General features: G+C 46.2%; 1 protein-coding gene across 9 annotated transcripts; it reads right to left on the bottom strand.

Annotated features, from left to right (window-relative positions):
* Window positions 1-333: 333 nt before the first annotated feature.
* Window positions 334-24,451, bottom strand: HP1BP3 (heterochromatin protein 1 binding protein 3). Of its 9 annotated transcripts, none has more exons than XR_013958179.1 (15): window positions 24,311-24,451; window positions 15,753-15,952; window positions 15,239-15,341; window positions 13,121-13,271; window positions 12,616-12,775; window positions 11,435-11,578; window positions 10,836-10,916; window positions 9,124-9,278; window positions 8,271-8,361; window positions 7,427-7,586; window positions 4,962-5,073; window positions 3,894-4,031; window positions 2,247-3,150; window positions 1,710-1,885; window positions 334-452 (listed from the first exon to the last, which is right to left on the bottom strand). XR_013958179.1 is itself a non-coding variant. In XM_080631320.1 (13 exons), exons 2-13 carry the CDS (start codon window positions 15,846-15,848, stop codon window positions 2,865-2,867), a joined length of 1,677 nt encoding a protein of 558 aa, XP_080487446.1. In that variant the 5' UTR covers window positions 15,849-15,952; window positions 24,311-24,451; the 3' UTR covers window positions 1,923-2,864. The 9 variants fall into 9 exon arrangements, 6 of the variants coding, with proteins under 6 accessions (XP_080487446.1, XP_080487448.1, XP_080487447.1 ...); XR_013958180.1 differs by lacking the exon at window positions 334-452 and adding an exon at window positions 749-807; XR_013958181.1 differs by lacking the exons at window positions 334-452; window positions 1,710-1,885 and having other exon boundaries at window positions 1,923-2,480; window positions 2,603-3,150.
* Between the last annotated feature and the right edge of the window lie 172 nt (window positions 24,452-24,623).

Below are 24,623 nucleotides of genomic sequence, written 5' to 3'. Positions count from 1 at the left end.
GCCCGCGGCGGGCACGGGGCAGGCAGCGAACTCCCATTTCCTGCCTCCGATCTGCCCACGATGAATCACTGCAATTTTACCTCCCCGGCTCTCTCCGTCTCTTGGAGGCAGCAGCAGCAGCGCTCGGGCTCTTTGGAAGACGCGGCTGCATTGGATTCTTTCCCCTCTCTCCTGTTTTCTCTCCTCTCCTCCTGCGTGCCCAGCGGAGAAGTGATTCCTAACCCCGCCACGCACACACGTGGTCGCTGCTCGCCACCCCCTGCCCTGATGCTCAGACCCTTTTCACCCCGGCTGCTGAATTCCCATGGGAGTTTTGCTCACCACGGTCTGCTTGTGCTGGGAATAAAGAGGGATGGCTCTGACCTCACTGCAAACGCAGAGCCTCAGGTGCCCAAAATCCTCCAGCCGCCTGAAGGAAAAGCTGTCCCCAGCCACAGGGATGTGCTTGGCTCCTGGAAAGGGAAAGCAACAGTTTGGGGAGGAGATGGGGTCTAACCCCTCAGGGTGCACCCGAAAATCCCCTTCTAGCTTCCTGAGGATGCGAAAAGGCTCCACAGAGCAGTGTTCCGACCTTGGGCCACCGCCAGCGCCGGCTGCTTGGAGATGCTGTGAGATGCCCCAGCAGAACCCAAGGAGAAACAGCGGAAAAATGGAACAAGGAGGACAGATGGGGCTGAGGAATAACATATCGGAGCTCAGGCTGGCCAGGAAGCGGAGATGGAGAAGAGCTCCACCGGTAACGCTGCCACGGGATGATGATTTCCCTGTTCAATCCCACTTGCTGCTCTCAGGAGACAAGGATTGGTCCTTGGGATTAAACACAACCAGAGCCACAGCTCTTGTTTTGGCTCAGTGCACAGAAACCACTTAATTAGCAATTAAAACCCCAACCAAAGAGTTTGGTGGTGAGCAAGGGAGCCAATGGCTGTTTTCAGCACAGGGCTCTAATTCAAGGTGCCCTGCAGCAAAACTAAGCCACAGCCACGGGTGGAACATCAGTGTTACCCAGACCAGTGTTTTACCCATGGGGTGGTCGGTGGGAAAATGTTGGGATGAGGGAGGTCACAAACTGCCCTATAGCTGGGACAGGGCTCAGTGTCCCTGTAAATACCTGTCCATGAGCGAAGCAGTTGCTCAAACTTGGTTCCCTGAAGTGCCAAACCCCTTTGTTTTGGTACAAGTAGCCCTTAGGAAGAGCCATTAACTAATGCTTCTAATTGCTTTGCATCCCTGTGGATCACTCTTTGATCATGGCTTTCACACCCCCAGTTTCCATAACTGTGATTTTTGTTAACTCCCCCCACGTCTGCACCCTTGCTATAGGGCTGGCAACAGTTGAGGCCATTTCTGACATGGTTTTCTAACCTCCCTGTTGTTCAAGGCAGCACACAGGGACAGCAACTAAAAAGAATAGACTCAATAACATCGTTTTCTCTTTTTTTTGCATTTGATTTTTAGAGGTACTGCCACTGCTCTCAGCATGGAGCGTGCAAAGCTCTTTCCCAAAGCACAGTGAATGAAACCTGTCAGGTCACATTGGAATCACCAGTGCACAAGGACAAGGTAGAGAGTGCTCTGACTGCAGGTGCTGCTCTGTTGAGCAGGGGATGATTTCAGCTGGTCTTTTTCTTTTCCCACTGGCCACTGATGGGGCGCACAGAGAGAAGAGAATCAGCAAGAGGTTCAAACAGAGCTTTCCACTTGCTCACCTTTGCCTTCAGAGAAACCAGGGAAGAGAAAGGTCACAAGTCAGTTGAGCTACAGTGCTCAGGCTAAAGCAGCCCCACTCTTTCACGCTGGCAAAGTGCTTTTAACAAAGATGTGCCTCTGCAGCAATCCATGCTGATGGTAATTCCCTCCTCTCTGCAGTTCCAGGAGGAGGAAGCTGTGGCGAGGAAGAGAAAGGACACACAAAGCAGGCCTGGAATCTAGTTTCATTTTATTTTAGCAAACTGCATGTTCTTCACTTATCAACATCTCTACAATAGCAATTGTATAGCTCTCCAACTGTTCTTTAAAAAAGGGTAAACAAGAGGTGACCAAACTCAGGCTCTTCATCTCTTAAAAACATTGGAAAGTTGGATTTCAAGAAGACTTTTATATGTTTTGGTTTTAAGGTAACAGATGTGGCATGGAAACACTAATTCAAATCACCCACCTAATCGAGAACTACCCCTTCTGGAGCCCCTCTGGCATCAGACAATCAGTGGATGCTGCAGTAGGTGATTACTGAAGATCTGACTCACCATCAAACAAACCTTGCTGGTCTGAAGGAGCCAAACGTGCCACCTCCTCAGCCTGCCCCTCTATCAGCCGAGCAGAAAGCAGCACCTCCAGGACTCAGTGCAAGCGCTGTATATACACTGCTTCTTCACAGAAGCGATAAGGACCTCGTAATGCACGGGATCTAGGGAGGACTCTTTTGCCCTTGTACCTTCTCTTTAAGAATCACATTCCCCCATTCATCCTGTTCCTGCTGGCTAGAGATATAAAGATCTTCTTTGAAGAACGTTTAAAAGCCAACCCTCCCCCCTCCCCAGCCCCCAACCCAGAGGAACACCAGAAAATGTACAGGTTGTATATGCCCTAGAAGAAGTCCTACCATTATTGCAGAAACGACAGATGACTTGCTCCAGGGGAGGGGCAGGCACGAGGCCCAGCATTGAGCTCTAACAACTCCTCAGGTAGCTTTGATTTAAGTTGCAGCTTTTTTCCCCCCCATCATTCAAGAAAACAAAAATAAAATAAAAAAAAAACCCATTAAAAGAAGTGTTGAAGCATCGGAACTAAAATACAAACGCATGTTCGACTTAGAAAACAAGACTGTGGATTTGACCATGGCATTCCCTGACACTCCAAAGGTTTTACTTTTTTGCCCGGAGAGATTTCCTCATGGTGGATTTGCCCTTGGCAGAGGGTTTCACCTCCTTCCTCCCACTGGCTGCTGGTTTCTTAGAAGAGCTGCCACCAGAGGGTTTCTTGATGGCTGAGGCTGCTGGTTTGGCTTTCTTAGCAGGGGTTTTAACCTTGGGGGGGGGCTTTGCTTTGCCCCGGCTGGCGGCGGGGGTTTTCCTTGGTTTGGGTTTGGACTCTCTTCGCTTCATCGGAGGGGCCCTGCTCCGTGATTTTGGGGGTGGCCTCTTCTGCATCCTGTCAGAGAGAGACAGCACAAGAGCTCAGTGGAGGCACAAATGGTACCCAGAGCAGAGCTGCCATCGTCAGTCTGCATCTTGGCATCCTCTTCCTTTACCATGGATGTTGCTTTATGCAGCAATACATTTCATTAGCTAAATCCCAAAGAGCAACAACTCCTCTGGCAGATGTTGCCACGCTCAGCACTTCTCAATGCCCACAGTGCTCTGCCAGAGAGGTTTCCACCTCCTTCGTTAGGGATATGAACACACAAATAATGACAATGAATCTAAGCCAATTGTCAGAACAGTTCAGAGACCTGACCACTTTCCTCTCTAAATGGAGTTGTATCACTTAACCAACAAGACTTATGTTAAATCCACATTCTGAGGAAGGCTGGCTTTGTATCTGGCTACAGGACTGGAATAATACTACCGTAGGGAAAACATTTCCTAAGGAAACAATAAACACAGAAAGTCCCCTGTGAAATGTCACACTTCCGTAAAGCACAAAAAGCGACTCCAGAAGACTAAAGGCAATACAAAGAATAAATACAGGCGCTCCTCTCATCTGGAGGAAAAAAGAGGTAAGCTTCAAACTATGGAACAGGGGAGATTAGGATCTCTGGAGCAAAGCATTATCAGAAACTTCTTCCAACACCTCTGAGCAACAGCCCTGTGGATAAATAAGCACACCAGGACACAAACCAAGAGCCACTTGTATCATCTGAACAAGCCCATTCCTCTCTCATGCGGCCATACCTCTTCTTTGGTGGCGGCTCTTCCTCCTCAGACTCTTCCTCTTCAGATTCTTCTTCCTCCTCAGATTCCTCCTCTTCTTCCTCATCAGATTCCTCAGAGTCCTCATCCTGCTGCTTCTCTGGGTAGAGCACATCTGGGCTACAAGAGGATTCATGTCAGAGTGTGACTTGCTATTAAGAATATGACTCCAGCAAGCCTTTGGTAACCCTGGCAAAGACTTTTCTAATCACTATGTTGCCATTTGGCTCTTTGTGGGACACTAAGTCACCATCCCTGGGCTCCACGTGGCCCAGCACAATATACACTCCCAGCAGAAGAAAGGCTGTATTAGTCTCACAATAGCTAATCTAGGTCATCTTCCCCCATTCCACCTCTCCTCCACGTCAGCATTAAGACACAGCTGGGTCCTACTCATTGTGAGCATCCTTGCATTAACACCACCACACTACCTGCTCACGTGAACTTGTTTTAGCACAGCAACACTTAAATAGCCTCCATCCTGCAATAAAAGCACCACGACAGAGGATCTGAGAAGACTGAGCCAAATACCTTTACTGCCCTTAAAAGCTTCCCTTGCTTCCTTGCTAGCTTTAGCTAGCAGTCAGACATCCAAGTCAGACATCCAAGTAATGGCATTATCTAGAGTACAGGTGACATGTAGGGACAGGACACAGGGGAATGGCTTTAACCTGTCAGAGGGGAGACTGAGATGAGCTCTTAGGCAGAAGCTCTTCCCTGTGAAGGTGCTGAGGCGCTGGCCCAGGGTGCCCAGAGAAGCTGTGGCTGCCCCATCCCTGGCAGTGTTCAAGGCCAGGTTGGACACAGGGGCTTGGAGCAAGCTGCTCCAGTGGAAGGTGTCCCTGCCCGTGGCAGGGGTTGGACCTAGATGAGCTTTAAGGTCCCTTCCAACTCAAACCACTCTGGGATTCTGTGAATGCTGCAGTTCATCAGTTATTAAACCCTCCACAAACTTCCCTGTAAACAGGTCAGCTGATGAACTTCTGCAGTGCTACCTGCTAACCTCCTCAACACTTGTCTTGAACACTGTTTAACAGCCAAGCTCTTTACCTAGGATAGTAAGGGAAGCAAAGCTGAAAGGTTCCACTGAAGCCCTTTCCAGAGATTTGCTCCATCCAGCCATTCTTCTCACATTTCTGCAGGGTTCTCTTCAGTAGATGCACTGTGAAAATAAAATCAAATAAAAAAATCAGAGGAAGGTTGTTACTATCTTTATCCACTTGTGTGACCTTACAGCTCCCTGCAGAGCCCTCTGAAATCAGAGCTGGAGAGTCAGGATGAAGTCTCCTTTGCTAGGACACCTGCAGAGCACTTAGCAAGTGTGGCTTTAAATTCTCCAAAGGATGAAGTCAGGAACAGTGCATGCTTTTGATGTCCCCATCGACGGATGCTCCTTCATAAATGCAATCAGTAGTGGCACGGAACTACTGCTGTCCAAATTTAACTCAAATCTCAACTTTCTACAGCCTGTTCTCCAAAGTGCTTTTTAAAGACTTGTGTCTTTACCCTGGTTTTACCTTCCTTGTAATCCCTAAATGTCAAATGTGATGCATCTTTCCCCAGTCTGTTTTTGTTTTGCTTTTTAAAGGGAAAATACCTGGTCTAGAAATAGGACAAACGCACTTTTTATTCCAGTCTTCTGTTCCATGTGCACTGTGTAAAAATTGTAACCAAACCTGTGCAAGTACAGAGGATCTTTGGCAAAGGGCTGAAGTTGTTTAGTTCATTCAAAACCATTTGCAGCTTGAATTAGAGGGACCATTTTCATATTTAGCTCCCTCCAAACCAAGGGCAGAGCAAGGCTGTCCTCAAGCACTTTCCAAAGAGGCTCACTTGAGAAATGGAAAAATACAAAGAAACACAGTGGCTGAACGATCACCTGAGTCTGGAGGTACAATTAATGCAAAGGTATTTGCTCCAACTGCTTATTCCACACTACTGAAACAGGCTTTTATCAAGCACTGACATTTCACAGCAACAGAATCCTTTGGGAAAAGGCCATACTTACACCAGGCTGCTTCTGCTGAAATACTGTACTTTGAATGGCACTGGAAGAGCCTGCACAGCTAACGGAGTTGATCCTATCAATGAAGTCACTACTGTTGCAACATTTGGATCCCCATAGTTCAAGAATTCTAAAAATCCACGCTTTCATAAAACAGGAGCAACACAAAACCTAAGGCTGGTTTTATTCTTTGTATTAAAGATAAATAGCAGCACAAAGATAAATAGCACTTGACTCCAATCAAGTTCAGTTCTGAGGTATAAAATGAGGAGGAGTGCAGAGCACTGGCTCTGCAGTGTGCACCTGCCTGCTTTTACATCTCACCAGATCTTCCTCTGGCTGCTCTTAAAACAGAGCAGAGATCATCAAAATTCCTTTTATGTAACAGAAAGGGAAAGAAAACAACAGATTGCAAGCTGAAATTTCTTTATGTGACTTGCAAGACTGACAAGCACTCGAGGCTGGCTGAGCATAGGCCTCTGAGGACCAAGGAGAATTCCAATGCTCCTGAAAAGAAATCATGCAAGGGCTTAGGATGCCTGGAAACTCTTCTCCCTGCCCCAAGATTAAGAAGTCATGCTTGACATCAGTCTCTAATTGGCAGAAGGCCTCAGGCAGCTTCTTTAGCCCACGCTGCTGTGAGGGAACCTGCACTCCCTCAGCATCAGTAAGCCCTGTGTCAAACTGATGTGCTGCTGCTGTGCTTCAGCTCCAGGTGAAGTGTGGGATCAGCAGCCTCCCTCCAGCCCATGTCTTAACAAATGGCACCAGAACCATGACACCACAGCAACAAACTCATCTACCTCTAGGTTTCACTCTAGTGGAGACTGCTGTGAGCTCATCCTGCTTCAAATGACCTCTAGCACTGGATAAACAACTGCAGTGGGGCTCAGGCCAAATAATGCACATAAACCATTAAAATATCTGCTTTAAAGTGTCTGTTAGTATTGCTTCTGCTAACGCAAAAGCCAAAACAGACATTAGAGTCATTCCTGAGAACAAAGACATGCCAAATCTCTTTCCAAACACAACAGGATTGTTTCTCTCCTCACTTGCTTGACCTTTTAAAAATCTGAGCCAAAGAAGGACCTCAAGCAAATCCGTGAGAGGGGTGCCTGTTTTAAAAGTTAGACTGTGCAACTTCTCTAACTAAAAAGCAACTGGGAACTGTATTTATGCCAAGCTGTAGCCTTTCAAAATAGAGAGAGACAGATGAAATCAACTTGGTGATTTAAGAACAATAAAAGTACTTGAATACTATTCCCCTTTCCTGGGAACATGCTACAGACAAGAGAAACATGCATTATGTCTCAAACTAGCCTTTGTCAGGCTTGAAAGGAGCTAATGGGAATTAAAACCACTGAGCATCTCTGCAGCACAAAGAGCTGAGCAGCTGTCAGTTCCCCAGCAAGCTCAATGGAATACTTTAAAGGTGCTGCGCAGACATATCTGCAGCTGCAGGACTCTTTCAGCATGCAAAAGAGAAGCATCACACAGACTGGTACTTTACCCTGGAGGTTGGAGTTGGTCCCTGGGTGGTTTTCCAGGATATACTTCTTGAGGGCTGTGGTGGAGCAGGTCTTCGGTTCATTCATGGCCGCAATAGCAGACAGGATGGCGTCTTCCATCAGAGTCCCACCCAGCAGGGGCTTCTCCCCTGATTTCTTCAGCTATTTTCCAAGGAGGAAGAGAAAAGCATCAAGACAACATTCTCCCAAACCAGGTCAGGACAAGCTCCTCTGCACCAGGTGGGTCGGCGCTCCTGCATCAGCACAGATATGTTTTACATTAAACACCGCACAGGGAATGCTGCTCTCCCAGCTTTAACTGGGAGGACAGGCCTAGTCAAGTGGCCTGGAGGGCTTATCATCAGTAACATATTGTCCCAGTCCTCAAATACACTGCAAGGATGTGGCAATCTAAGGGCCTATCACTTAGGGAAGGAAATAAATCAGCTCTTCTTCCATCCCCCAGACCAAATGTACCCAAGAGACTTCTGTGGAACATCCACAAGAACAAAGCGTTGCAGGCATCTGGGGTACCTACTGCACCCTCAATAAGAGATGGAAAGGAAAGCTTACCCCACCATCTCCCCTACTGTGCTAGTGAGTCAGAGCTGAAGCAGCGTGAGGAACATGCTAAGCAAGGAAGGCAGGGGGGGCTGCTCCAGAAATGTAGGCCCAGAGGAGAATAAGAGTCCTACTGCTTCATAGTTGGACAACTCCTGAACATGACAGGCTGCTAAAGAAAGGTGTACCCAATGAAACTGGGGTGGGGGGAAGAGGGGGTGTTAACTTATATCCAAAGCTTGTGGTCAGGATAGTCAACAAAACAAGATGAACTCTGGCTCTGACCTGGAATGTTCCAGATGCTCCCTTCCCTGTGATCTGCTCTAACTGGCCCTTCTCTACAGCTCTCTGGAGGGCATTCTTCAACAGCTGGGGTCTGAAATACAGGAAGATAAAGCTTTACTGACACACACAGAGACTGACAGCTTCAAAAACAAACAGAGAAACAAGGCTTTATACAGAGCGTGAGCAGAGCAGTACTTACGAGTGGTATCTGCCTACCTACAGGCATTTTAAATAGAGATCTGTCAGCAAGTGCTGATTACATGAGAAAAACAATGTACGTTAGTGGAAACTGAACTGCAACGTTTCCTTGGTGTCACTGCATCCAGAAACAGACAAGCTCCACTTGGAAGGATTTAATCATTTTGAAAAGCACGTTTGGAGTCGGTGGGCAATGAGTCAGCCCACAAACAACAAGGGACTGAGTACAGGCCCCTGCAAGAGGTGGCACACATGGCTTTCCTAGATTTGCTTCCTCCCCAAGCTTTGACCCATTTCATATAAGCAAGCTTCAAGCTTACTGTAAGCACATGCCAGCTAAGGCATCCAGAACCAAGAAGGACAAGGTCCCAAGGAGAGGCTTCACATCCCCACAGCTAAGGGAGCTCGTTTTGATTAAGGGTGGAGGTGCACAGTCAACGCTGATGTTGGCATCAGTAACAAAGATTGGGTGTGGAGGGATGCAGGAAAAGGCACAGCTTTTCCTCAAGTTTTCCTGCAGGCTCTACAAGGCAGAGCACCACCTGCCTGCTGCAACACTGAACTGGATCACTGGGAAGCAAGTCAAAGCCAGAGCAAGGCTGTGTTTCACTGCTCCTCTGCAGCTCTGCTTACAACAGTGTATTCCTGCACCCACCTTATATCTACTTTGAGTTTGGGGTAATACTGAGACACATATTTCTTGATGAGGCTGTAAGAAGCTTCCTTCGGCTCACAAAGGCGGGTGAAAGCCAGTGGTAGGATATCTTCCAGCTTCACTTGTTGCTCTGCAGCCGAAGTAGAAGTGCTTTTCTGAAATACACACACTTTACTCATCAGTGGGGCCTAAAAGTCTGGGGTATCTGAAGCAGCAATGCACAGGGGAGAAGTGCTCCTGGCAATGGACACAGATCTGCAAAATCAAGCTCTGTAAGGCAATCCTTTGACAATTCAAAAGTTCAGCAGCTTAAGTAAAACCAAGCAAATTTGGCTGGAATTTTCATAGGAGTCTCTGGATAGTTTTGCAAATAGAAATTGCTCAGTATTTAACAACATCTGTATTTTTACATTAGTTTCCTTCCTCTTTCTACACACACTTTCCTCTATTTCCCTTCTGACACGAGTGAAAATCTTACACACTGCCATGAAATTTAAACCCCATCAAAGGCTTTTTACATCTCCCCGAAAATGAATACCTTGAACAGGAGTGGGATTTTAGATGACAGAATGAAATCCTGACTGAAGCCAACTTTCCCTTCTGAATTTTCCTCCATCCCTGAGGAGGGCATGAGCAGGAAAAAGTAAAGTCTGTTGTTTATACAGAAAAGACAGTGGGAAAATGTGCTGAAGTTTAATGGTTTTGATGCTGAACAGCAGCTTTGCAAACAGTCAAAGGGGTGAGAGTGCTGCTCACCAGACAGCTGCTAGCTGCATTCACCACCAACAAAAGCAAGCTGTTTGTTTTGCTGCAACACAGAGAAAGTAACTAGGAACAAAGACACTGATATGCTGCAGACAATAAAAGTGATGTGTTAGCAGTTATCAGGTGTCTTGCTCAAACTTCTTTAAATAAGAGCTCACTGGCTCCACAAAAGTTACACTACAATTAGTTTTCTCCTGTTCCCTAGTACCAAGCATGTCACTGTTTCCCTCAGCTTTAGGGCTTTTGGTTTCCCCAGAAGTGAAAAGATACATTACAATACTCTCTGGGTTCATCCATCTAAGCTGCAAGGGGATCAGCAATTCTAGCTAAATGTTCTGTAACCACCGTGTTAGAAACTTATTTCATACACCCAGTGCAGAAGAGAGTGGAGAACAGTGTGAGGAGTAGGCTCAACCAACCCCATCCCATATCACATAGTACTACCTCAGAACAATATACACCCAACATTAGCAGCTTTCTTCCGAAAGCCTTAGGACATTTTCTTCCTCCCTCTACACTCACAGCTCATGGAAAAATGTTCACCTGACAGTCCTCAAGACTGAAGTCTTCCATTTATCCATGCAACAGATAGAACAGACAGAGCAGTAGCATAAAGCTCTCTTACAATACCTGAGAGGCATCTCTCTCTACCAGGTAAAGACAGAAGAGGAGCTTCCTGGTTATTCAGTTTTCTGCCTCTGAACCAAAGCCTAGGGGTTTAATGTAAACATTTTAAAACTAAGATTTTGTTTATTCTACTTGGTTTAATTTCTAAAACTAACTTTCTGGTTCTGATTTTATGGAACAGGTTTTTTAATTACCATACTTGGGGAGGAAAAGTACAGCAAGGAGAATACTGTCTGGGTTGGGGTTAAGTTGCCTTTGATAAGATACAGGTGTTTCAGTGCAAGATCTTTCAGGGTATTGTTTAAAATGATCCATCTTACCTTTCTGTCTCTGGATTTTGGAACAGATTTTCCTGCACTAGCCACCACCACAAAGCTGCCAGACGCTCCCTTTCCTTTTACCTAGTTCGAAAGAAAGTCCATTTCAGTCTTTAGCAAAGTAACTCAGAATAATAACCTGAATGAGATTCACTGACATCATTACACAGATTTTGACTGCACTGTCACCTTGATGATGAGCTGTTACGGCAGAGGCCTGTTTGAACCCACTGAACTTCAGTAAGATCAGAAACTACAGCCAGACATTAACAACCTACCATGACATCCTAACAGACATCACAAGCTAATATTAGTGTTAAATGTGCTGCTGCAGAAGTGACAGTGCTGGACTGAGTTTGAAGACAAAGGCTGCTGCAATGCTGCATGACACAACACCAAAAAACAATCATACATTGTACCAAAGACAACTGGGCAGTGTCTGACTGACAGAACAACAGTGAAATCCTGTTGGTATCTAACAAAGTGGAAAGAGAGGTTGATTAATCTTCATGAGGAAGAAAAGACCTGCTACCAGAGTTTAAGAACCCTGTATGTAATTCAGTAACACCACCTCCAGTGCTGCTCCACAAAGCAACTCTTACCTGCCTAATGATTCCTCTCTCCAGCTCCCTTTTCAAGGCTTGCTTTAGCAGATAGCCTCTCCTCTCCAGCTCCAGGGAAGGGTACTTATGGATGATGTACTTGCGTATTGCAACAACGGATGCACCACTCTTTTGAAAGCATGCCTGAAATGGAAGCAGAACATTAGCAGAAACCACTTGCACTGGAATGATCTTGCTGTGGGACTGGAGAACAGCAATTGAACCAATGCATACAGGCCAGCACATCAACACAGAATGCCAGGCGGGCCTTTTCCTCATAATGCCTCAAGAGGATAAACTATAACTAACAAAATACTTAAGCTAAAGAGCAGACAACACAACAGCAGCACAGCAAGTGCATGTCAATCACTCCTCTGTTCTGCAGCACTTAGATGTAATGGCTTAAACACTAAACGGTACTACAAAATACAGTCACCTGGCAAACCACTGCTGCACAACTGGCAAGTTGGCGCACTAATGTCAGAGTTATTACGTCAGAACAAGTTAACAATTCTGTCTTTTTTAGAAGATGGAGTCTTGACATTAGTAAACCAGCAAAAAGTCTAAGCTGAAGATCACATTTTGAAGACAGAGCACCTGGAAAGGCCATCCTGCAATTAAGGTGAGTAGAATCCAGGCCAGCTGTGAAGGCAACACGTGTGAACCAAGCCTCAAGGGGAGAGCAGCAACACAACTACAACAGCACAGGGCTCTTCTTACAAGCAGGAGGGATACAGTAGACACACCCCAACACCACTCTGGAATGCTAGTTTACAGTATCTCCATCTGCCTTGAATAAGTTAATGCTGAATAAAGCACGTATCAAATAGATGGCTTAATCAAGGTAAATCAAGTTAAGTGTGGCTAGAAGGCACACCAAATTAAATGATGACAGCAATCAAGCAGATTATGTTATCCTCCCTGTTTCTAATAATGTAATGAGGGAGGAAACAAATTCTAAACAAAGAAATAAGCTACAGGGCCTCTCATCATCATCATCATGGACTCACATTTCAGCTCCACGGGCTTTCAAGCAGAAGCACACGTGTCTCACACAGTGCTTCCTGCTGACAGCAAGCACTATCATCTGTACCAGCAGCAAGCTGAAATGTGAATTTTAGGCACACAAATTATTCTGCTTTGCGACAGATGAACAAAAGAAACTTTTGTCTCCTGCTTACCCTGATGGCCTCAGTTAAAATAGCATCCATTTTGGGACGTGAGGTGGCAGCCATCTGAGTCTGCTTCTGTGCTCTAGCTAGCTGGCTAGCAGAAAGAGTAGCCCAGGCAGGAATGGTCTTCTTCACCTTCTTCTCCTTCTCCTTAGACTGATCCTTCTCACTTTGGAGGAATAAAAATCAATACTAAGACAAGAGACACTGTAAAACAAGCCAACAGTAGCACAACAACAACTCCACAACATCTGACACTGAAAATAATTTAAGGATTTTGATGTTTCTACTAGGAAACAGAGACCCTGTCTGGATATTCAGTCTCACACATGTTCTAGAACAGCAGCCACACTCGACTGGTAGCTTCTTCCTGAGACATAAATACAAGCGCCTTTTTAAGGGACACATCCTATTTTTCCCATCTCTCCTGCCATCTTTTCCATCTCTAGAACCTAACTTTGTTCAGACCCCTACCCAATTCCCCGAATTCAGCACTAAGCTGAAAGAGCCTTACTCCTTTTTGGTTTCTTCTGAGGGCTTGGTTTCCCCCTTCCCTTCAGTCTCAGGTTCCTTTGGCTGTTCTGCTTCACTGGATGCAGCAGGCAGGGTTTCAGGCTCTTGCTCTTCTCCAACAGAGGCAGATTCCTCAGAGGTGACTTCTGCATCTAAAGAGACATGAAAATGCACCAAGTTACTGCCAAAAATGAGCCTTTATTCTTCAGGAAGGTGGGGGGAGGCGGGGGGGAAGAGGTGTGTGTGATAAAAAGCTTAAGAATACACTCCAAAAATTATTTCCCTCTAGACAATTTCCTTTCTCCAGTTTAAACAGATGATTTGAATGTAACTTAAGAAGTAAACAAAACTACTGAGGAGCTTCAATAAGGTGACATCAGCCACTGGATGCCAGAATAACATCAAACAACATCATGTAGCTTTTCACAGTGCTCTAATTCCCCCCATCTTTCCCTCTTAACTCCAAAGTTACTGTTGCAATCATCCCTCATCAGAGAGGCCTGGGTGGGGATGGGAGGAGGAAATGGCTTTCCCCTAGGCTGAGGTTTATACATTTTTAACTCAGAAATGTGCAAACCATGTATCTCTACCAGAAATGTAGATAGATACATACAAGCAGCTCTGTTTATACCCAACTTGCTTTCAAACACTGCTGTTCCTGCACCACACACTGTGGCACCTGAAGGATTTTTAACTGTTCAATCCATTTTTCCAGACTTGGCAAAGCTTTAGATTGCACGTGCACTGACAGAAGCACTTGTCTATCAACAGGATCAAATACAACCAGAAATCACCTTCCCAAGCAAATAAACTGGTCTATTTAGCTGAGAACAGGACTTGGCTGCCTACTAGATAAGGTGCACATAAACTGCCATTACCCACTTTTTGGATAAATAACCGTCCACCATCACTGCTCTACACAGGTTCTCTGTCTCTGAGAAGGAGCTTAACACTCCCACCATGCTCCTGTGTATAGTTTTCCCATGGAGGCATCATGCACTTAAAATCCACAGTTGTCCTGGGTTCAGCAATAGCAGTCATTTTTTTCTCCTTCTTAGTAGCTGGTGCAGTGCTGTGTTTTTGACTTCCGGCCTCGGAACAGTGCTGATAACACTGATGGTTTTAGTTACTGCTCAAATGTTTAGTCTGACCAAGGACTTCCCGAGTCTCATGCTCTGCCAGGGAGGAGGAGCACAAGAAGGAAGCAGAGACAGGACACCTGACCCAAACTAGCCAAAGAGGTATTCTATACCACAGCACGTCATGCCCAGGATGTAACTGAGAGTTACCTGGAACAGCTAGATCACTGCTCCATCGGGCTGGGTATCGATGGGTGGTATTGTATTCTCTTCCCTTGTTATTTTCCTTATCATTATTATTATTGGTGGTAGCAGCAGTGGTTTGTGTTATACCTTAGTCACTAAACTGCTCTCATCTCAACCCGTGGGAGTTACACTCTTTCGATTCTTCTTCCCATCCCTCCGGAAGCAGGGGAAGGAAAGCGGGGGAAGTGAGAGAGCGACTGCATGGTTTATAGCTGAGCTTAAACCACGACAACAGTGTATTAAGGTAGTTTGGTATGCAACTGATTTATTTGTGACAGCAAAGAGGACAAAGTCTGTGAAACTGAGTGCAATACTGAAATGACACATCCTGAGAAACAGAGGTGAAGCTGCTAAGACAGACACGTTAATATAAGACTAGATTTTCTGACACATTGTGGTAAAGTCCTCTTGTTCAGGAATAAACCCGTAAATACATTGCTCTTCCATTCATCAACTCCACCTTTCCATCTCAAGCCACCTTCCTGACACTACTGAGACTTCACAATTTTTACCTTTACTCTAAAGAATGTGTAAGCTTAAAAGGGACTTTATTTAGCTATGTTTTCATGTCTGGAGTGTCAGGACTTCGCTACAGGGTACGAAGGACAAAATGAATGGGTCAGACTGAAAGGCAGCTATGAAACACAACTTCCCAATAATCCAGGAGAAGCCCATGGAAAGGAGCTAAGCATTGGGAATATTTTAGTCTTGGCAGTAAGGTTTTTCAGGAATGTTAGAGCACAAGCTTATGTTTGGATATACATTAACAATCCACTGTAGAATTATCACTGTACCTGCTTTGACCTCTTCACCTTCAGCAGGTTTGCTTTTGGGAGGGGTTTCCCGGGGAGAAGAATTCACAGAGCGGCGGATGGGCATTGTGTCGTCTTCAACCTTCTATGGAAAGCATAAGAAAATCAGGATAGTTACTGTAAAGAATCAGAAAGGTTTAGAAATGGAATTAAAGTAAATCAAAGCAGTATATGCAGAGATACTCTGGTTACATTTGGATTTTTCAGCATTTTAAAAGACCCTCAAACCAGCATACTTGGAAAGGAGAGTTTCGCATTTTACAGTTACAAAAGAAATCATTTATTTTCAATTCCACATTAAAGGAGATTTGAGGATCTTGCTAAACACAACATCTCAGGGAAAGCAGGGAAGGGGAAGGAGAGTGTCTACAGGGGTTAGTAGCCTCACAGTTGAATTGCCTATGAGCAGGGGAGAAAGAGCACTGAGTAACCTTCAGCAGGACTGGAAGTCAAGGACTGATCCAAGGGCAAGCTTGGAGAATGGGCCAGCCCCTACCTCACTTAACTTGTCCGTGTGGATGAGCTGAGCTCCCGTTAAGAGTGGAAGCGCCTTATGATGCACGGGTTCAGCTTCAGACAGATCAGTCGCCATTTAAATAAATTTCTAGCCCCCAGTGCAGGTAACACTGTGGAGCCCCAGGTTTTAACCCCAAGGACCTTTTCCTAATGGTTTTCACAGTGCAGTGAGGAGTCAACCTAAAGTACAGAAAAGATGTGGTGTGAAAATTAACAAAACAAAACCATCTACGTCCATGTATCTAACAAAGTAAAGATTAAAAAGAAAAGAAGAGTAAATGACTTACAGCTTATGACTAACACAACTGACAATCAACACTTGCATTCAACAAAGAGGCTAAAACATGTACGCAGACTTGAGAGCTATGGATGTAGCAGAAATGGTAAAGGTGTAAAGCCAGACTTGCAGCCTGCTCCATAAAAACAGATCTGAAAGAATAAAAAGGCTCTTTAAATGAACAGAAAGCATTAATGAAAAGCAGACATTGCACTGAGCCTGAAGTGAGGCATGGAGGAAACAAGTCATTGACTGTGGGTAAAAGCAGCAGCTGACATCTTGATCCAGCTTCTAACAGCCTAAGGAATTAAACCATTACATTTGTTAGGCGGAAAACACACACACTGGGACCCAAACCATGCCCTTCCCAAACTAAACCCATGCAGTTCAGAGAAATGGAGGAGTCTTTGAAGAAAACAACCATCAAACCAGCAGTCTCAGACATTCTACAGTAAAACTTAAGCTTTACAAAACCCTCCTCCAAACACACGCACTGTCATGGGTATAGAATGGGTTAAGCTTAGTCTAACCTTCACCAAGCCTCACCCCTTACTACCATTTACACTTCTACAGACTTTCTTACCTGTTGCCCATGGGACTGCACCAGTTTCTGCCACGGAGGGGTTCTCAGAACCCCCTTTAAAAACCTGAGAAGCAAAGCTTCTCTGGCAAACCAGGGCTGGACCTGTTCTCCCCTGTTCCATCCAAAGATCAAGCTCCAGGCTGCCCTCCCCCTCCTTACAGAGAAACCAAATGTTCCCAGTTACTAGCTATTCTGGATGTTTTCTTTTGCTCACATGAGAAGGAAAGCACTTAACATAAATTTTCACTTTTAATAGGTATTTCCTTAGTGGGTCTTCCTCTTAAATGAGACCTGGCATCACTCCTGGCACTGTTTTCAAGATGATTTTCACCAGTTTCAGCACTTCACATTGCATTCTCCCCTGCAGGGGTGGATGCCCTGCACATCAATACCATCTCAATTACTTTACATCGTGGCCCCAAAACACAGTCCTCTTATTACTCAGGAGTGGGGGCTTCCAATCCAGAGGGATTCTCTTTACCTCAGTTACTTTCTCAGGAAAACCAAATCCCAGCTCATCTGAGCAGAGCACTTTCACTAAAACTCCAAGCTGTGAGTAGCTTCTATTCAGAAATCAGTGCCACTGAAAGAGGAGCCAAAGGGAAACGTGTGGTAAGATATGATGGTTTACAAGGACTGGAGATAACAGAATCCCAGCCTGGTTTGGGTTGGAAAGGACCTTAAAGCTCATCCAGTCCCAACCCCCTGCCACGGGCAGGGACCCCTTCCACTGGAGCAGCTTGCTCCAAGCCCCTGTGTCCAACCTGGCCTTGAACACTGCCAGGGATGGGGCAGCCACAGCTTCTCTGGGCACCCTGGGCCAGCGCCTCAGCACCTTCACAGGGAAGAGCTTCTGCCTAAGAGCTCATCTCAGTCTCCCCTCAGGCAGGTTCAAGCCATTCCCCTTGGCCTATCCCTACAGGCCCTTGTCCGAAGCCCCTCTCCAGGTTTCCTGCAGCCCCTTTAGGCACTGGAGCTGCTCTCAGGTCTCCCCTTCAGGAGCCTTCTCTTCTCCAGGCTGACCCAGCCCAGCTCTCTCAGCCTGGCTCCAGAGCAGAGCTGCTCCTGGTTACATCAACTGTACCTACAAGATCTCTCCCCAAACTTGTAAACTATAAACTAAATCCACTGCTAGTGCAGGAGGGTGCAGTGTCACATCAGGTGCACACAGTTATGGCACAATAAAGACACTTTCAGTCTGACGGCAGGAGGATCAAACACATTGCTAGGCAGCATTTCTACAGGAGATACTCTGGAAGACATTTCCCGAGCTGGCTATCTTCAAACCACAGTGCTTGTGGTAGCTAAAGGTACCTCAATCTGCTCCTGCAATGTCTACAACTTCTCCTGTGAAACTGAACAGTCATTCTGAGAAACGACAGGGCACCAGTCCTGTGTCTCAGCAGCAGCAGAGGCAGATGAGTGTAACAACAACAATGGTTTCTTCCGAGACAAAACAAAACCCCAAACACATTACATGCCAAAACCAAGCTAAATGAGATCAATGAAGCTTTCTCATGGAATTTCAGGATGGGAAAAAAAAATGCTAATAGCCAATGAGAACATGCAAACTACAGCCCAGCCTTTTTGGGGCCTATTTTAAGGGCCCCTCCTCCCTCAATTGCAGAAAGTGAGAGAAAAAAAAGAGTTTTCACCAGCTCAATCCCAAATGTTTTTCCTAGCAAGCACAGCCTGAAGCCCTTTAAAAAATGCCAGCATTTTGAAGTGAGTCCTAAAACAACCAATTACAGATCCATCCTCCAGGAAATCAGTTGGGGGCTACACAGACACTTTCCCTGGGAATACTAACACACACATCCAAGCATGCACTGTGGCTGACCTGGGCCTGGAGTTTATTTGTTTAAAACTCTGTGACCTGCATGTCACATGCATGAAAACACAGTGCTCTCAACTCTGACTCCAAATTCCCCACGTTCTAAAAAACATATCCTTTGTTTAGATCTCAGTATAAACCACTCGAGTGTTCAAGAGCAAATGTAACACAGCACAATCCCTAACACATGCACAAAGCCACATCACCCAGCAGAAACTTCCAGCAGTGACCCAAACAGGAGCTTGTTGATTCCCTCCACATTCCACGTGTGAATCATTTGCTCAGCTGGCTAAGGGAACCAAAGGGGCAGGAGGATCATCTCCTGTTGACTTCAAAGCAATGGGATTCTCAAACTGCAAAGTCACAAGCACTACCTTGTGAAAGCATCACTGCTCTTGCTCAGCCTCTTTCTTCCCACAGAGGGATCAAAAGTAGTTTTCTGGACACGGTGTGAAATGTCAACCACAAAGAGGCCTGAATTTAGTTTTTCAAAAAGACAAAGCAAAAGACTAGACAGTTTTATAACAGCGATGCAGGAAAACTCTCATACCCCCTCCAAATAAAATGGTAGATTTATGAAATGGAAAAACCAAGCCACCCAAACCAACTGTTACTTGGACACCCTATTTCATGTGAGGGATACCAAGACATCTTTAAATGTGTACCAGACTGCAAGCATCACTGTTAGCAATACACAACTGGGAAGTGATAGCTGTTTTCTGCATTTACACCTATGCCAAGCAAATATTGTGCTTAGAAAACAGGAAAAGGCTATCAGTTGAGGCTGTGGGTTTTCAAGGTGGTTCTTGGGAACGGTTACATACACTCAAATCTGATGGACTGTCAGGAAAAAAATAATCACATCAGCAATGAACCAAACACTGGAATACCAAACTTCCAAAAGTTGCTTGAAAGTACAGATAGTAACTCCCCATGTAGCTACTCACACTCATTCTCCTATGGGCCATTTGAACTCTACATTACACAGCCATTGTGAACTAGTCACTCCAACCTAGTAATTCCAAAGGGAATCTAGCAAGGAGCTGATAAGCAACAAAACTCCTAAACTTTCAGGATTTCTAGATGAGCAGGAACGGTTGGGAGTGCCCAGTCTCTCAGCTCAGAGTGGCCACTGATGGGAGATGCAGTCAAAGGTACAGGTAGGTTTCCATGAGCTATTGCGAAAAACGATAGCAATTTCCTCTTGAGCTATCAGCAAATCCTTAGGGGATAAAAAAAGGGAGGCTTGAAGTGAGACATGCATTATAGATAATATAGAAGAGTAGAGTCCCCCTACCAATATAACAGACACAAGAACATAAGACCTGAGGCACAGTTTGGCTGACTCCAGGAATTTCTGCTGCCCATAAGATTTTCCAGCTTTTCTCAGACCTCATTCTCACTTGAGAGAAAACATTTCAGGATAACCTCAGGTCTTCAAACATGGCAAGGCACCTGTCAGGCTGGTGGAAACACCAAGGTGCAAGGACTCGGGGAAGGGTGCACAGGCTGAGAGGACTGAAAACAAATATGCAATGGAAAAATAAGAAAGCAAATCCCATCCTGTGTGGGGGTGTCCCCTTACTGCCACATGACACGTACACCGGTGATTGATGTGCTCTAGACATGACTTGGCATATGGAACATGATGCAGGTCTAGAAAAGTTTTTGCGTTCTTGCAGATGTGAAGCCAGGGTGTCAATGGATACACACCCAACAACCTTACAAGCAAGAATGAGAGTTTAGTATCAAAAAGGCTTAAAAAGCAAATACTGGGTTTCAAAACCAGGCTATTGATTATTGTACAGTTATCTGCTACTACATAGCACTGTCCTGAGCAGAAGAGCATTTAAATGTCTCAGAAGCTGCAGAAAAAAACCCAAACAAACCAGGAAATGATGATTTTTGCAAATTCAAATCAAACATGCCAAAATATCACGTTCTAAATTGCAAGCAGGGCAACTTCTCCAAGGCTTCTGGCCCCTGAAATCCTCAAAGTGCTTCCCTAAAAATCCAGCTCAGGTAGAAGATACCTTTCTTGAACCCTCAGTATATTTATCCTCACAGAATGCATCATCCAGCAACACCTTTGATACAAACCTGTTTTACAGAATGTATCTGTTGGAAGCTCTCAGCTGATTGCTGTCACATCCTGTTCACAAAGGTGCTCCAGCATTGCCTGACTTCCCTTTTGCTTCTGCACTTGACTGAGCTGCCTGTGGTCTGGATGAAGTCAGACCAGTAGTATTTAGTCATTTAAATGTGCAGAGGAATAAGATATCTTACTGAAGACAGAATACGAGTTAGTCCTCACTTCTAATCCTTATTTGGCAACCTGATTGGAAATTCCCTCCCGTTTCACATCTGGCATTCCCATCACTTTTGCTGCCATTCAACAAGTCTGGGGCTTTGTCCTGATCCTTACAGCAACCCTGTCGCATCGATTTCCTGGGAGGTGTTGTGGTTAAGCTGACTTTTCAATCCTGTGCCTTCTGATTAAGCTACACAGGCTGTATTTGCAGCTCTCTTGTGAGATCTGTTACAGGCTATGGAAGCCCCACACTGCTACAGGCATTACAAACCATCTTGGTTCAATTAAAGGTCCAATACAAAGATCCAATAGCTCATCACTTGCCAGGCAAGAAATTCTTTGGCTTGACTAGTGTTACAAGTTTCTATTTCCATCCACTCCTTCCCTATACAGCATTAAGAAAGGGAATAAATCCCAAGTATATTCGGGAAGCACAATGAAAATCTTTCACACTTCCAGTATACAAACACACATTCCTACACATGGAGACCCAAAGAAGAGTTTTCCTAAGCTGAAAGACACATCTTCATTTCAGAGTAGCACTGAATTTGGATCTCTGACTCCAAACACCATAAATGCAACCTGACTTACAGCTTGCCTATCCCGTTGGATTTCAAAGCAAAGAGCAAAGGAAAACCTAAACACTGCCCTTCTGCACACAGACATGCTGCTTCCACTGCAGCAAAAAGCACTCTGCCATGGTGAGATTTATGCTCTGCCTCCCCACCTGGGACTGATCTAGGTGCCTCGTCTCTGATGGGGTGTAACAGCAGCAAATCAAAGTCAGATCCATCTCAACAGCTGTTTATTAAAACAGAAGTAACAAGCCCTGTCTCATCTCCACTATTCTTCACCACCAGCTCAATACAAAATCCACTATTAGTTTCAGATTCTTTCTGCATCACTCTTTGACCTATACAGAAGACAGTAACAGCAGATTATTTCCGTGGCATGGATTATCTTCCACCGAGGAGCTTCCCTCAACGTCCCCAAACACAGAACCAAAGCCGGGCTCTGTGCAGCTTAAATTATGCACCATCTACCTAAAAACTCACAAAAACTTCAGCTAAGGCATTAATAAGATGCAGAATTTCTGCTTACATTGCTGTCTAAACATAATCCTCCTCTGCACTGATGCTCAGGATTGTGACAGTGACATCATACTCTGTGGGACAACAGGTTTTGAACAGTTTTTGACTAGTATGGTCCTTGATCCAGACTCTCCATGTGCTGCCACTGACACAAAGCAGCTAAAGAATGAAACAGAGTGCACAGGGCTCAGTTTTAACTCTAGAACAAGTTTAGGTCACCAACTTAAAACTACTCCAACATGAAAATCTACTGCTGGGAATCTTATTGCCTTGGATGAAATATCTTAATTCTAGGACCCGTTATGAATTCTGACAAACCACTGACACCTGAATGAAAATGCAGGCCACTAACATTACATACCAGGGTACAAACCTTTGATAGACCACATCGCCCTTGCTTAGATGGATTAAATATAAAGCCACTAGAAAAACCCTCCTTCCAAACTATTACCTATTCAGCCATCACTTATTATTCTGTAGTACAAAACCATACATTTTAAAAGCTGTGATTTCCTTGCAGTCTATATAAAATTACACCTCCCATTAGAGTCCATCAATGTAAAATTTCTTTCACTCTCTTCTACAGAGGTTAAAATCCTCAGAGAACCGTGGGTCACTTGGAACACAACACTGACAAAAGAGTCGCACATCAGTTTCTGTTGAAAGGGAAAACACAGCAGAAAAAGATATTCTGAAGAAAAACAAACAATTCAAACAGCTTCTACCTGAGGACAGCATGTTACATGTTGAGAGGTTCATGAATTAGAAGGCACACACAGATAAAGGGGAGAAAGGCTGCAAAAAGCCTGATGTTGACAAGACATATACACCAAGTTCTTCGCCTGGAACAGAAATTTTTTCCCCACCCCCAACCAAGTGGGGAAAATCCAAGGATTTCCCACTCTGCCCACCAACCTTTTCAAGTCCCTCCTGAGGAAGGTAAAGGTTCTCCTGTCCAGTCCATCCAAACACCTCCACTCCCAAACCAAATAAAAGAGACACTCACCAGTGAGACCTTCCTCTCATCAGCCCAACACACAAAGGAGCTTAACAGTGTGACACTGTTTACAAACAGGAGTACTTCAGAACCTTTCCCGCCTCAGTACAACAGCTGCTTGCCAAGGACTGCTAGCCAACTATGTCTTAAAGATGCTAAAATTACTATTTACAGTAAACGCAAACAAACAAAGCCACATGGGTGGAAATCAGAGTGCAATTATTACTCCAAAGGCCCGAGATAAGGACTGAGAAGTAACACACTTGTTAACCCAGAAGTAACTCAGCAGTCAAGTGAGACTCCCGTTAAGAACAACCTGTGAAATACCACAATTAAGAGCAGGCTGCCAGGCCCTGCTGCACGTTAGAAAGGAGAAACACCCCCAACAACCCCACATTACCCAACTTCTCCTCCCATGCAGCACAGTCTTGAGAATTCCCCCAGGATTTACAGACACCAGTGACAGTGACCAGAATCCAGGCAGGAAGGATTTGGGCTGAAGCTGTTCTCATCACAGTAAGCTGGTGCAGCCCCTCTGGCCTGACAAGGGCTACCTACACCACTTTACATCAGCTGCTCCTTCCCTCCTCATTTTTCCAAGTTTTTAACTGAAAAACCAAGCCCAGAACGGCAGTGGGGACGAGGAACCCAGAATGGAAGCCCCTCCATTCCAGACTAGAATTTAATACCCTTCTTCATGGAGAGGCATGTGCCATAAGGGGAGGAGGGTAATTACGTTCTTTAACGAGGCTGTGACCACCACAGGGGCTCAGGGAGGAACCCAGAAAGGCCTCGTAGCCTCACGCTTCGGCCTGCATGCACCTCTAACCCCACCGGGGAGGATTAGGAGCTGCTTTTCGGCAGCAGAGCCACACTGACACCCCGGTGGGAGACTCTCCTCCAGCGGGCAGCACCTCTGCGGCCTCTGACGAAGTGAGTTCAGGCAGGAACCAAAAGGCGGGAAGCCGCCCGCAGGAGCAAAGGCCCTTCCTAAGTTTATAAACAGCGATTACTCCTTGTCCCGTACCCCCGCCAGTCCCCTCCGCCGCTGACCTTCCCTCCTCCGCCAGTGTTTACCGGGTGCCAGCAGGCCGGGAAGAGCGGCTTGAGGCCCACAGCTCCTTTGTGAGGGCCGCCGAGGCCCGCACCCCCAAGGCCCGGGGCCGCCGCCTCAGGCCTGGCTGTGGCCGAGGCGCGTGTGTGTGTGTGAGGGGATGAGCAGGCCGCGCTCACCGTAACAGCATTCACCATGCGCGCAGCGTATCGCGACCCGTCACGACAGCACCCCCCAACCCCTCTCCGAGGCCTGTCAGGGAGGAGGCGCGGCGCTGACGGGAGTTCCCGGGGCCCCGCCAGGCCGCCCCGCGCCTCACACGCACCACCCCGCGGCCTACCGGGCCCGGGCCGCCCCGGCTCCCGGCGCGGGGCCGGCGGCGGGGACTCACCAGCGGACACAAAGCGGCCCCTCTAATGGCGGCGGGGAACCGGCGGGGGGGGGGCGAAGGGGGGGACGGGGCAAAGGGGCGGGGGTGGGGCCGCGGCGGGGGTGTGGCTGCCGCGCGCGCGGGGGGGCGGGGCGAGGCGGCGCCGCCGGCCAATGGGAGGCCGCGGGCATTTTTCGAACGCCGCTCCCCTCCTTCGCCTCCACGTCGCGGAGGGAAAGGGGGAGCGTGTGTGTGTGTGCGTGCGTGCGTACGTACGTACGTAAGTACGTACGTGCGTGCCCCCGGTGGCCGTCAGCCGCTCTGCGCTTGGGTG

Source organism: Psittacula echo (genome assembly GCF_963264785.1).
Source record: "Psittacula echo genome assembly, chromosome: 17".
NCBI lineage: Eukaryota > Metazoa > Chordata > Aves > Psittaciformes > Psittacidae > Psittacula > Psittacula echo.
The sequence above is the reverse complement of the archived record's forward strand: the minus strand, read 5'-3'. Positions and strand labels throughout refer to the sequence as shown.

Excerpts from the sequence above, each read along its gene's own strand:
- HP1BP3 (XM_080631320.1), bottom strand. The coding sequence starts at position 15,848 with ATGGCGACTGATCTGTCTGAAGCTGAACCCGTGCATCATAAGGCGCTT. Across the intron at positions 5,074-7,426 it reads GACCAACTCCAACCTCCAGG|TGCATCTACTGAAGAGAACC; the intron begins GTAAAGTACCAG and ends TTATTTTCACAG. Across the intron at positions 4,032-4,961 it reads TGCTTCCCTTACTATCCTAG|CCCAGATGTGCTCTACCCAG; the intron begins GTAAAGAGCTTG and ends ATCCTCTTGTAG.